General features: G+C 43.8%; 1 protein-coding gene across 3 annotated transcripts in view; it reads right to left on the bottom strand.

Annotated features, from left to right (window-relative positions):
* The window catches only part of LOC110174506 (E3 SUMO-protein ligase PIAS1-like), an 88,970-nt gene that overhangs the window by 20,870 nt on the left and 55,022 nt on the right, over positions 1-13,078 (bottom strand). For all 3 annotated transcript variants that reach the window (XM_055154459.1, XM_055154458.1, XM_055154460.1), the window contains 2 exons: positions 3,678-3,762; positions 3,021-3,159 (listed from right to left, as the gene is read on the bottom strand). In XM_055154459.1, coding sequence (XP_055010434.1) covers positions 3,021-3,159; positions 3,678-3,762 — 224 coding nt within the window. The remainder of the gene's footprint in view (positions 1-3,020; positions 3,160-3,677; positions 3,763-13,078) is intronic.

Raw genomic sequence — 13,078 nt, 5'->3', positions numbered from 1 at the left:
GAATCTGAATTTCTTTTGGGAACAATAAAATATCTATCTATCTATTACACTATTTTCTGATCTCTGCAATAGCAATACAACATGACTTAATGCTCACTAAAGTCTACTTAACGTAATATAGAACCTTTAATGTGGCTTTCCACCAGCCCCTCCTCCGACTGCCGAGTAACGGGTGGATTTAAATGGTCACAGTGAAGTGAAGGGTAAACACGGGCATCAATAAAAATCATTCTGGTTCTGTTTAAAATTGCTGGAGGACAGGTCTGTATTCAATGGTGAAGAGAGGACATTTGTTGACCTGGTTTATGGTTCATATCTCTGTAATTACTGGGCCTATCCACATGAAACACAAACTGGTACAAAGTTCAAAGACAGACAAAATGTTGTGAAGTAGAGCCATTATTTAATGAGAGAATATTATGCAAAAGCTGTTTTGTTAAGGTTTCTACCATGTTATGACATGTTTCCTCATCAAAAGTGTCCATGCGTGTGCAGTCGTTTCATTAGAGGGATGCAGGGCAGGGCCATATGGGAAAAGAAAGAATCAAGATTTTTTTCCCAGATTGATAGATCTTGATTTTCGATTCTATCTTCCATCTTATTGAAAACACAAACAGGCATAAAGAGCAGTGTGTCAGGATCACGACAGGTTTTATTTCATGTTCACAGGATCAACAAATCCAGAGAAAGTCAGATTTAGGAGAGAAAGAGAAGAAAAGGTGAAAGCTGCTGCTGCTGGGAGAGAGAGAGAGAAAGAGAGAGAGAGAGAGAGAGAGAGAGAGAGAGAGAGAGAGAGAGAGAGAGAGAGAGAACAGTCAGGCAGCACCGCACACACACAGAGACACACACACACAGACACACACACACACACACACAGACTCACACACACAGACACACACAGACTCACACACAGACTCACACACAGACGCACACACAGACACACACAAAGACGCACACACAGACACACACACAGACGCACACACAGAAACAGACACACACACAGACACACACACAGGCGCACACACAAACGCACAGACACACACACACACAGACACACACACAGACGCACACACAGACACACACACAGACACACACAGAGACACACACACACACAGACACACACACACACACACACACACACAGACGCACACAGACACACACAGACACACAGACACAGAGAGACACACACAGACAGACACACACACAGACGCACACACACAGACACACACAGACACAGACGCACACAGACTCACACACAGACACACACACACACAGACACACACAGACTCACACACAGACACACACACAGACTCACACACAGACGCACACACAGACACACACAAAGACGCACACACAGACACACACACAGACGCACACACATACACACACACAGACGCACACACAGAAACAGACACACACACAGACACACACACAGACGCGCACACACAGACACACACACACACACACACACACACAGACTCACACACAGACACACACACACAGACACACACACACAGACACACACAGACTCACACACAGACTCACACACAGACTCACACACAGACTCACACACAGACGCACACACAGACACACACACAGACACACACACACACACACAGACACACACACACAGACACACACACACACACACACACACAGACACACACACACACACACACACACACACACACACACAGACACACACACACACACACACACACAGACACACACACACACACACACACACACACAGACACACACACACACAGACGCACAGACACACACAGACGCACACAGACACACACAGACTCACACACAGACAGACACACACACACAGACGCGCGCACACACACACACACAGACGCACACACAGACACACACACAGACACACACAGACACAGAGAGACACACACAGACAGACACACACACAGACTCACACACAGACACACACACACACACAGACACACACAGACACACACACACAGACACACACAGACTCACACACAGATTCACACACAGACGCACACACAGACACACACACAGACACACACACAGACGCACACACAGACACACACACATACATACACACAGACGCACACACGGAAACAGACACACACACACACACAGACGCGCACACACAGACACACACACAGACACACACACAGAAACAGACACACACACAGACTCACACACACAGACACACACAGACTCACACACAGACGCACACACAGAAACAGACACACACACAGACACACACACACACGCACACACAAATGCACACACAGACACACACACAGACACACACAGACACAGAAACAGACACACACACAGACACACACACAGACGCACACACAGACGCACACACAGACACACACACAGACACACACACAAACGCACACAGACACACACACAGACACACACACAGAAACAGAGGGGGAGAGACACTAGACTTTTAGTCAGATTGTGCAGATTTAAATCAAAACGTGTGAACGTGTGAGGAGACATGAAGAGACGCGCTGAAGCTTTTTCCTAAACAGGAGCATAAATCCTCATCAGCACCACGCACACTCATACTCATGATTGGCTGTAGACCTGTCGATTAAAATGCGCTCGCCTTATCATTGAGATCGACCTAAGAAGAAATCGCGATCTATTGACCTTTCAGTTTCTGGAACTGCTCTAGGCGGATGTGTGCTGAATGTGTTGTGATAGCACTCTGAAGGGGGTGAGACATTTTCTAAACAATAACATTCTGATCTAAATATGTTATGTGTAAAATAAACACAAAGGTACAGTTTGAAGAATTTTACATCACACAATGTTCAGTCCTGTTCCTAAAAAGAAATACACCTATTTCTCAGTGTAATGGATTTTCTTTGAGCAACAGCCAAGAGTTCCAGTGGCCCCTTGCATCCATCTGAAATGATCACATCTAACTCGAGTGTCCCGTGGATGCTCCCTGTCCCAGCTGGATTACATGTGTGTGTGTGAGGAGTAGTGTGTGTGCGTGTGTGACTCACGGGCAGGTTGCAGGGCTTGCCGTTGACTTTGACACACAGATTGGGGGGAAAGTGGTCGTCTTGTGGACAGCTGGTCTCAGACAGACAGAAGCGCAGCTGAACCTGGACTGAGAAGTCACACTTGGTCCCCGAGATGTCCCTGCAAGAACACAAACACACACAGTAACACACACACTCACACACTGTAACATACACAACACACAGAGCAACACACAGTCACACACTCCCTAACACACACCCAGTAAACACACACACTCACTCAGTAACACACACAGACACACAGTCCGTAATGAAACCAGCTGTTCTATTAGCCAGCATTCTGCTCACCACACACAGCAGATGGACAGAGCAGAACCAGTGAAATACCAGGAGTCAAAAAAGCATTTGGGGAGAAAAAAAACACTTGTCTACTGAACAGGACATATGGATGGAAATGCACAAGTTAAAATGTTTTTTTTCTTATTATTTTAAAGAAACTGTATGTAGCCTGCTCCTTTTACAGGTTTGTATTTTCTCCGTATATGGACAGAACACATGGCTCATGTGAAAGATCAGAACCTCCAGAATTCAGTCCCTGAGCAGCAGAGGCTGCACTAGCACTGACTCATGATTGACTGCAGGTGCTAGTTCCTGATTGTGTTTGTGTGGTGTACTTACATGGAGCTGCTGATCTGCTGCACCTGCTGAGGCGTCAGGGCGAAAGCGAAGCATGTCTCCTGGAAACGCTGACTGTTGTCTGAGGCTGAGGAGAGACAAGAGGACAGGTCAGTGCTTGAGACAGCAGGAGAGACAGGAAGTCATGTCAGTGTACGGGTGAGTGTACGGGACAGGAGGACAGGGCAGTGCACGCAACAGGAAAAGAGAGACAGGAGGACGGGTCAGTGCACGGGACAGGTATAAGCACTGGTCATTTTGTCTGTAACAGCCTCTCAATCTGCAGTCATCAGTTTACCGACGTCATGTGTATGAAACAGAATAATTGAGGGGTCATCAAAAGAAATAAAAGTACTTCGGACACCTCAGCCTCAATACTATTTGCACAATCACACACAAACTGAAAGAAGTACAGTGTGAAGCAGCAACAATGTGCTACTGACAACTTCCTCTTCTTTATAAAGACGGTGAAGTTTTCACATCCAGCAGGGGGCAGTCTCATATGTGAAGCAGTGCACCGGTCAAAGCACCAGGTCTGTTGTGTCTACTGTCACACAATGTTAAGTTCAGTCTATGGATTTAATCTATATTTAATTGAGAAAGAGCTGCTGTGGCAAAGGCCGACTGTAAGAATGTAAGAAGTGTTAAAGTGAGAGCTCAGATCATATTAGAAATAACATACACCCAACCCCACCACAACACACATACACACACATACACACACACACACAGTGCACACACGCACACACACACATACACACACACACACACACACACAGACACACACACATGCACACACGCACACACACACACGCAGTGCGCACACACACATGCACACACACACAGTGCACACACGCACACACATGCACACACACACAGTGCACACACGCACACACATGCACACACACATGCACACGCGCACACACACACACACACGCGCACGCACACGCACACACACACACACACACACACACACACACACACACAGTGCACACACGCACACAGTGCACACACGCACACAGTGCACACACGCACACACATATGCATGCGCCCACACACACGCACACACATGCACACACACATGCACACACACACATGCACACGCACACACACATACACAGGACACACACAGGCGCGTGCACACACGCACACAGTGTGCACATACACATACACAAACAGGTGTACAGCTCAGACACATGTGACACACATATGGGCAGTGACTGGTTTAGTTTGTGGTAAACCCAAAATCAGGAGAAACAGAAAACGGACACCAAAACCCGCAGAGGTGCAAATGCAAGGAGCAGACAGACAAAAGTGAAAAAATACATAGCACACTCAGATGGCCGATGTCCAAAAGCTTATTTATTTTCAAAATAACCTTTTGGCAAAAAAGCCTTCATCAGATATTTTTCTTGCTTTGGACCACAGCACACCCAAAGTCAGGGTCAAACAAATGTTCAAAAGTAGAGATATTATTTCTGAAAAACAAAGAAAACCACATCTCTGCATTCAGTCTGTAGTGTAAGACCACTCACCACACAGGATTTATTTTCTGTCGTTGAACAAACATTTTTGATACTAAAGAATAGACTTGATACTGTGCACCCATTTTTATGTGCACATTTTAATTCTCAACATAAAATGATCAAATCAATAATTCAAAATGTCGGACAAATAAAGTGATCAAGCACACTGAGCAATGAAATACAAAAATAATAATAAAAAAGCTCAAACAAAAGTGTCAGTGCAGCTCAACAGGGAGGGTCATCAGGTCAGGGCAGTGTGAGGAGAGTAACAGCCCTCAGGACAAAAGTGTCATCTCTGTCCTGAAACATGGGCATCAGAGCAGCCTCCAGGGGGAGCAAGAAGAACTCTACAGACACAACAGGAAAGCCTCTCCTAAGCCTCTCGTTCTCTCCGCTCTATTGTTGATGAGACGGGATATTTCTTCTGCCATTCCTCTGCACATTTATTTACACCACCAAGTCTCACACTAGCTCTGATAAAACTAAAGATGAAACTTTAAATAAGTGTCTAGTTTTGATACTAGTTTTAATATCAACCCTAACAAAACATGAACACCTCGCTCCATAAGAACCCAGCTCCAACTAGTTTTTTTTTTTTTCTTCTCATTTTGCTTATTCATGCCTGAGATGTTTCTGCTAATCCCTCAAGTTTGTATAATACATGTTGGCAGAGGAAAGCGTGTGAGTCTGCACAGAGTTCTCCTCAGGTCCTGGTTTTCTCCGTCGCCCTTCTCATGTCCCTCTCCATGTCCACTCCATGTCCTCTTCATGTTGCCCTCATGTCCTCCTTATGTTCCTCCTCATGTCACTCCCCATGTCCTCCCCATGTCCTCCTCATGTCCACTCCATGTCCTCTTCATGTTTCTCCTCGTGTCCTCCTCATGTCCTCCACATGTTCCTCTTCATGTAATCCTCATGTCTTCCTCATGTCCCTCTCCATGTCCTCTTCATGTTGCCCTCATTTTCCTCCTCGTGTCCTCCTCATGTCCTCCTCATGTCCTCCTCATGTCCTCCTCATGTTCCTCCTCATGTCCTCCCCATGTCCTCCTCATGTTTCTCCTTTTGTTCCCCTCATGTCCTCCCCATGTTCCCTTCATGTCCCTCCCCATGTCCACCTCATGTTTCTCCTCATGTTCCTCCTTATGTCCCTACCCATGTCCTCCTCATGTCCTCCCCATGTCCACCCCATATCCACCTCATGTCCCTACCCATGCCTCTCCTCATGTTCCCCTCATGTCCTCCTCATCTGCTCCTCATGTCCCTCTCATGTTCCCCTCATGTTGCTCCTAATGTTCTCCTCATGTCCCTCCTTCTGTCCCTCCTGGTTATCTCCAGATCCCAATCTTTGTGTCCTCATTGTGTCCTCCCAATATCCCTCCTCGTGTCCTCCTTATGTCCCTCTCATGTTCCACCTCATGTCCCCCCTCGTGTCCTCGTCATGTCCCTCCTTATGTCCTCATTGTGTCCCTCCTTGTGTCCTCCACATGCCCCTCCTCATGTTCCTTCTCGTGTCTCCCTCGTGTCCCTCCCCATGTCCCTCCTTGTGTCCTTGCTGCGTCCCTCCTTGTGTGCTCCTCATGTCCCTTCTCATGTCTCCGTCATATCCCTCCCCATGTCCCTCCTTGTCTCCTCCTGGTGTCCTCCACATGCCCCTCCTCATGTCCCTTCTCGTGTCTCCCTCGTGTCCCTCCCCATGTCTCTCCTTGTCTCTTCCTGGTGTCCTCCTCGTGTCCCTCCCCATGTCTCTCCTTGTCTCTTCCTGGTGTCCTCCTCGTGTCCCTGTCATGTCTCTGTGTCTCATTCATTAGCCTAATGTCCGTCTCACCAAACACAGGGTCATTTAAGCGCTCGCTGTGAGCTGTTATTTCCCCGGTGCTTTGAGGTGCAGCCTTTGTACTTCCAAAGACAAATAATAGAGTGTTCAAGCAGCCCTCCTCCTCTCCCTCCTCCTCCTCCTCTTCCTCTCCTCCACCTCTCCCCTCTTCTCCTCCCTCCTCTCCTCCTTCCTCTCCTCCTCCTCTCCTCTCGCCTTCTCTCCCGTTCCTCCCTCCTCCCTTCCTTCCTCCTGTTCTTCTCCGCTCTGCTCTCCGGGCAGCGGGCTATAAATAGAAGAGTGTGCTCTCTCTCTCTCTCTCTCACTCCCGCTCACTCTCTCACTCCTTCTTTCTCTACCTCTCTCTTTTTTCTGTCTGCCTCTCTCTCCTCTCTCTCTGTTTCTCAATCTCTCTAATGTGGCTACAAGTGCCCTGGGGCAGACTGACAGAAGTGAGGCTGCCAATCTGCATCATGGGCTCCTCCCACCACCATCACACACACACACACACACACACACATACACACACACACACACACACACCACTTTAACACAAGGCAAAGTGGGTGAAGAGTCTTGCCTAAGAATCCTCTCTTTCCATGGAAACCCGACCGAAGTTCAACGGGATATTTGTCCAAACCCGTGAGAACCAAATATTTAGCACTTATGTTGGGGGTCGGGTCGGACTCGGACACATCGGTGCTTTGAGACTCATAAGTGTCCAAAAGATCAGAGCGCTGCACTTCTAGTTTAGACACAAGTCAAAACTCAAAATTATTATTTGTGAAATGTGGTGCAATACTTCAGATTACGGATGGGCATTCGATGAAATTTCATTAATCGATCGTCAGGAGAATTAACGATCGATTATCAATTAATCATTAATGTTTTTATATTAAAATGATCATCATTATTATTACTGCTAATCAGCATATATAAATTCAACTTTACGACATATAAACATAATCACTCTAGAGCCACATCAGTCAGTTTGACATTAGAATGTCTTTAATGCAGCTTTGTGCAAGTCTCACAGAAACTAAACTTAAAACCACATGACTATTTTGCATAAACTAAGCGAAGAAAAAATAGCTCTTGTGCAACTTCTGTTGGACTAAAGGACATGACACAGTGGAATATAGGACAGACCAGGTGACTATATTTGCGTTTGTCAAACCTGGGACACCGTACGGGCGGTGGGAGGTAGGGCCTCGTCATCGACATTGAGCGACTCTCACTTGGCAAAGCTTTTTAATGTTTGTGTGTGCTGCTTTGTACACTGTGCACTGTGTTCCCATTTGTTTCGACCAGAACGAAACACAGGGAATTTCTGGTACAAGTCATTGTTAAACGTGCATTTGTGTATGTTGCAGGCTGACTGACTGTCTGTGTCTGCTCGCTCTTTCTGAGCGCACAGAGAGCAACGAGAGACGCTCAGTTTAATGACCCAATGAAAGGAAATGAAAACCTGAACATTTGCATCACTTTATAAAAACAAACAAACAAACAAAACAAACAAACCAAACAAAAAAAAAACCTGGACAAGACAGACATGTCCGTGGAAAAACGGACATTTGGTTACACCCTACACTATGCACAGAAACCTACATTTGGTTTGTCGATTAAAAATGAATGTAATCGATTCTTCATAATCAATTATCGATTGAATCGACTAATCATGCTCATCCCTACCTCAGATACAGGATTTTTAAAGCATAAAAATTGGCAATAAAGTCCACAGGAAGTAGAGTCACTATCATTAATTTGCAGCTTCACCTTGATCCATGTGCCGTGTGGATGTAAACGGACACATGTGAGGAACTACTCTCACCTTTTTACTTTTAAATAATGCCTCAAACTGGAAACAGATGCAGTTTTGTCTCTCTCTCTCTGTGTGGAAGAGCAGACTCAGTTTTGCACTTTGCTCAGAACCAAAGGAGAATGGCCAAAATGATGCAAGTCCCTCGGGATGATTCATTCTATCAATTATAATCATCTTTTCAGTGATTACAGATGCCACAGAATCAAAACAATGGGAGAAGCAACAATTAGATTTAAAAGTAAACTTTGTTGAAAAAAATATAGCTATTTGCAGATATTTTTTTATTCCTAGTTTTGTATGCCCCACAACAAAATACAGATATTGGTTTCAAAATGTCAGACTCAATGGCAGGCCTTTTAAGATTATATTTATTAGAGAATGAAAGCAGTTCACCTTTTAGCATTATTCATACGGCAACATAAATATAGGAACAAAAGGCAGTGTAGCATCTGACCAGAAGTGCACTGAAATAGTATTTACAAAAAACAGTGGTGATTTTTTTCTCCTCATATCATGATTTCCAGTTGATTTTGTGCAATTTTTTTTCCTGAACATAAACAACATTCAGACCTACTTTTAATCAGGTTTAAAGAGAAGATGCTCACATCCCAAATCTGAGCAGTGTGCAGGACTCAACACGTTTAACAATACAGCAAGAAAAAGATTCACACAGCTGTGTTAGCTCTCAATGGTTTGATTATTACATAGATCAAGAGCTGTTTGGGGCGTCATGTCTGAGTGAGGCAGAAGAGGCTTTTCTGTTATGTCCAGAGCTCACCTGCTCTCCCTGGAGGTTGCTGTGATGCTGCAGGACACAGAGGACACAGAGGAGGAACACTTTTGTCCTGAGGGCTATTACTCTCCTCACACTGCTCTGGCATTGTTGTTTGAGCTTTTCTATTATTGTATTTTACTGCTCAATGAGCTTCAACTGCCCCTCAGGGACAAAAAAGATTGATGCAGGACTGAGGCATGTTTTTCTCTGTATATATATAGTAGTTGTACTTTTAATCACTGACATTTAAACAAAGAAGAACACTTTCTTCCCACAAAGCCTCTGCATCTGCTCCTGACAGAGGACTGACTGTAGACCTCTTCACCTCAAACACCCAACTGGAGACAACACAGTCTCGATTCACATGTAATGACTCACACCTACATAGTACCATAGGATATAGGTACTACTACTACTACTACTACTAGTACTACTACCACCACCACTACTACTACTACCACCACCACTACCAGCACCATTACTACTACTACTATTACTACCACTACTACTACTACTATTATCTACTATATCTACTATTACTACTACTACTACTATCTACTACTACTTACTACCTACTACTGCTACTACCTACTACTACTACTACTACTACTACTACTACTACTACTACTACTACTACTACTACTACTACTACTACTACTACCTACTACCTACTACTACTACCACCTACTACCTACTACCTACTACTACTACTACTACTACTACTACTACTACTACTACTACTACTACTACTACTGACTTAATAGCCTATGGGTGTACTGCAGCACAGAAGGACACTGTGACAGTGAGGGCCTGATGTGGACATGAGTCTGCTCTCCTTTATCACTAAGTGCACATGAGAGTTTGCATTACTTCAACATCATCAACAGTTAACATCAACTTTACTACAAACCTTGCTTTTTTTCCTTTTTTTTTTGGAGAAGTTTATAATTTTCTTTCCTGGTTTGAAATGAGCAGCAGATATGACATGCGTAGAAGTAACTCCATCAACTCCAAGGGCCAAAACGTGTCTAAATTACACAATAGTTTTTATTAGACTAATACAAATAAATGACAACATCTTTATTTAGTTAAAAGAAGGTTTAAACTGCCAGAAAAATGTGTTCCTTGTGAGTAATTGTTTCTGTATGTTGTATAAATGTTCTGTGTTGATGACATAGGTAGAGAGATTGTGTTTTAGAGCGCACTCACTATGTTGACATACGTACATGCTCAGATGCCCCCTGCATGGAACAGCACAGTCTGGTTTACATTAGGAGCAGACTAGAAGAGGCATTCAACTGCATGAGGTAAGAAACAGTCAGGGAAATATGAGACATGTGTTTTAGATCAGCAGCGATGCAAAACTATAGCTTCTCCACCGAGCACGTTTTGTTTTGGTCCGTTGTGTTTAAGTGAAAGTGAAACCTGTATTAACTGATGTAAAACTGTGATAAATGTTGAGCACAGGTACTACCCCACCAAACAAAGTCTTTAAAGATGACTTACTTTTATACGGTATTAACTGCTAACACACATTTAGATCACCATGTTTCCTTTTATTGTTTTGAAAGTGCTATACTCACCCAAAGCAACCTAATAAAGAGACAGTCTGGAATTTTGGACATAGGGCCTCATTTCCTAGTGAGACAGTGTTGGAGACGTACAGAGACACTTTTTAAAAAAATATTCCATCCAGTCGTTGTATTTGCAGAGGTCACTGGTGCTCAAATGCATATCAAGTGCATATCAATGGTCATAGTTCTCCTGCCACTAAAAACAGTCTTACCCACTCCATAAAACATCTGAAACAAATCTATTATTACTAGGGATGGGCATGATTAATCGATTAATCAATAATTGATCATTAAGAATTTCATCGATTACGTTAATTTTAATCGACAAACCGAATGTAGGTTGCTGTGTGTAGTGTGACCAAACAGGTGTGTACATGTGTCTCTGCATCAGAAGGAGCGAGACACAAACAGTGGGTCAGTCTGTAATGTACCGAAGCACAAGTGTGTATTTAACGATGATTTGTACAAGAAATTCCAGGCTTTCCGTTGCGTTCGGGACAAGTGTGAGTCCATGTGCACAGTGTATAAAGCAGGAACATATGTTTCTGTGTCCAGTGGGAAAAAGCTTTACCAGGTGAGAGTCGCTCAATGTGGATGACGAGTCCCCACCTCCCTCCCCCCGTACGGTGTCCTGGTTTTGACAAACGCAAATCTGGTCACACTAACCTGTATTCACCTGAGTCATGTCTTTTAATCCGACAGAAATTGAACCACATCAGCGACACAAGAGCTGGAGTTTTATCTTCGCTGAGTTTATGCAAATTAGTGATGTGGTTTTAAGTTTTGTTTCTGTGAGAGTTGTGCAAAACTGAATTAAACACATTATAATGTCAAACGGATTGATGTGGCTCTAGAGTGGTTACGGTTTATATGTCGTAAAGTAGAATTTATTTATGCAGATTAGTAGTGCAGATAGTAATAATAATGATGATCATTTTAATATAAAAACGTTAATGATTAATAGATAATCGATCGTTAATTCTTCCAACGATCGATTAAGAAAATTTAATCGAATGCCCGTCCCTAATTATTACAATAATTTGAATAACGTTTGGGTGAAAAAGAAGGCCTTTGTCCCTAGTTATTGACATTTAATTTAATTTTACATCTATCTCAATAATTCAACTAAACAGCTAAATATCACTATCCCGGGTTGGTTTGATTTAGTCTTTGTTTAGTTAAATTAATCACTATTCACACAGTTACTTTAAATCCATTTTATTTGGTTGTATCTATTCATTTTGTTTTACACCTTACCACCTTACCTGTGACTCCACATGGTCTGGAGACAAAGAGGGGGCGTCACCTTCGTCAGCCATATTTGTTGGCTTTAGGGGGAGGTTTTGGGCCAGACCATGTGGAGGGAAGACTCGGATTCAGATCTTTTTGTTTAATGGATTTTGTTTATATGATTTAGTTATTTCAGGCCCTCATAAGCGATTCTATAGCACACCTAGAAACAGGGAAGTTAATAAGGGGTCCGGTCAAGTGGTAACGGAGGGAAACAGGGGCAGATTTTTTACATTCAAATGTCTCTTATTCAGAAACTAAAGGGACTATTGAAATAAGTAAAGTATCAGAATGTAGGAAAGAGTTACACTCCAACAGGGTCAAGTTAAACCTGTGATATTCTTTCAAGTTGTTGACAAAAAAATAAAAAACTTATCCATGCGTTTGTCTCCAGTAGGTTAGACTACTGTAATGTTCTGCTCACTGGTCTCTCCAAACGAGCTGTGAGACAACTGCAGAACATCCAGAACGCTGCAGCTCGGGTCCTTACTCGAACTAGGAAGTACGAGCACATAAGTCCTGTGCTCAGGTCTCTGCACTGGCTCCTGTGGCTCAGAGAATAGACTTTAAAGCAGCTCTACTTGTGTACAAGTGTCTCCATGGC

The sequence above is a fragment of the Boleophthalmus pectinirostris genome, unplaced genomic scaffold (assembly GCF_026225935.1).
Source record: "Boleophthalmus pectinirostris isolate CB_2022bp ecotype Guang Dong unplaced genomic scaffold, ASM2622593v1 HiC_scaffold_19, whole genome shotgun sequence".
Taxonomy (NCBI): domain Eukaryota; kingdom Metazoa; phylum Chordata; class Actinopteri; order Gobiiformes; family Gobiidae; genus Boleophthalmus; species Boleophthalmus pectinirostris.
This window is presented reverse-complemented; position numbering and strand designations above follow the sequence as displayed.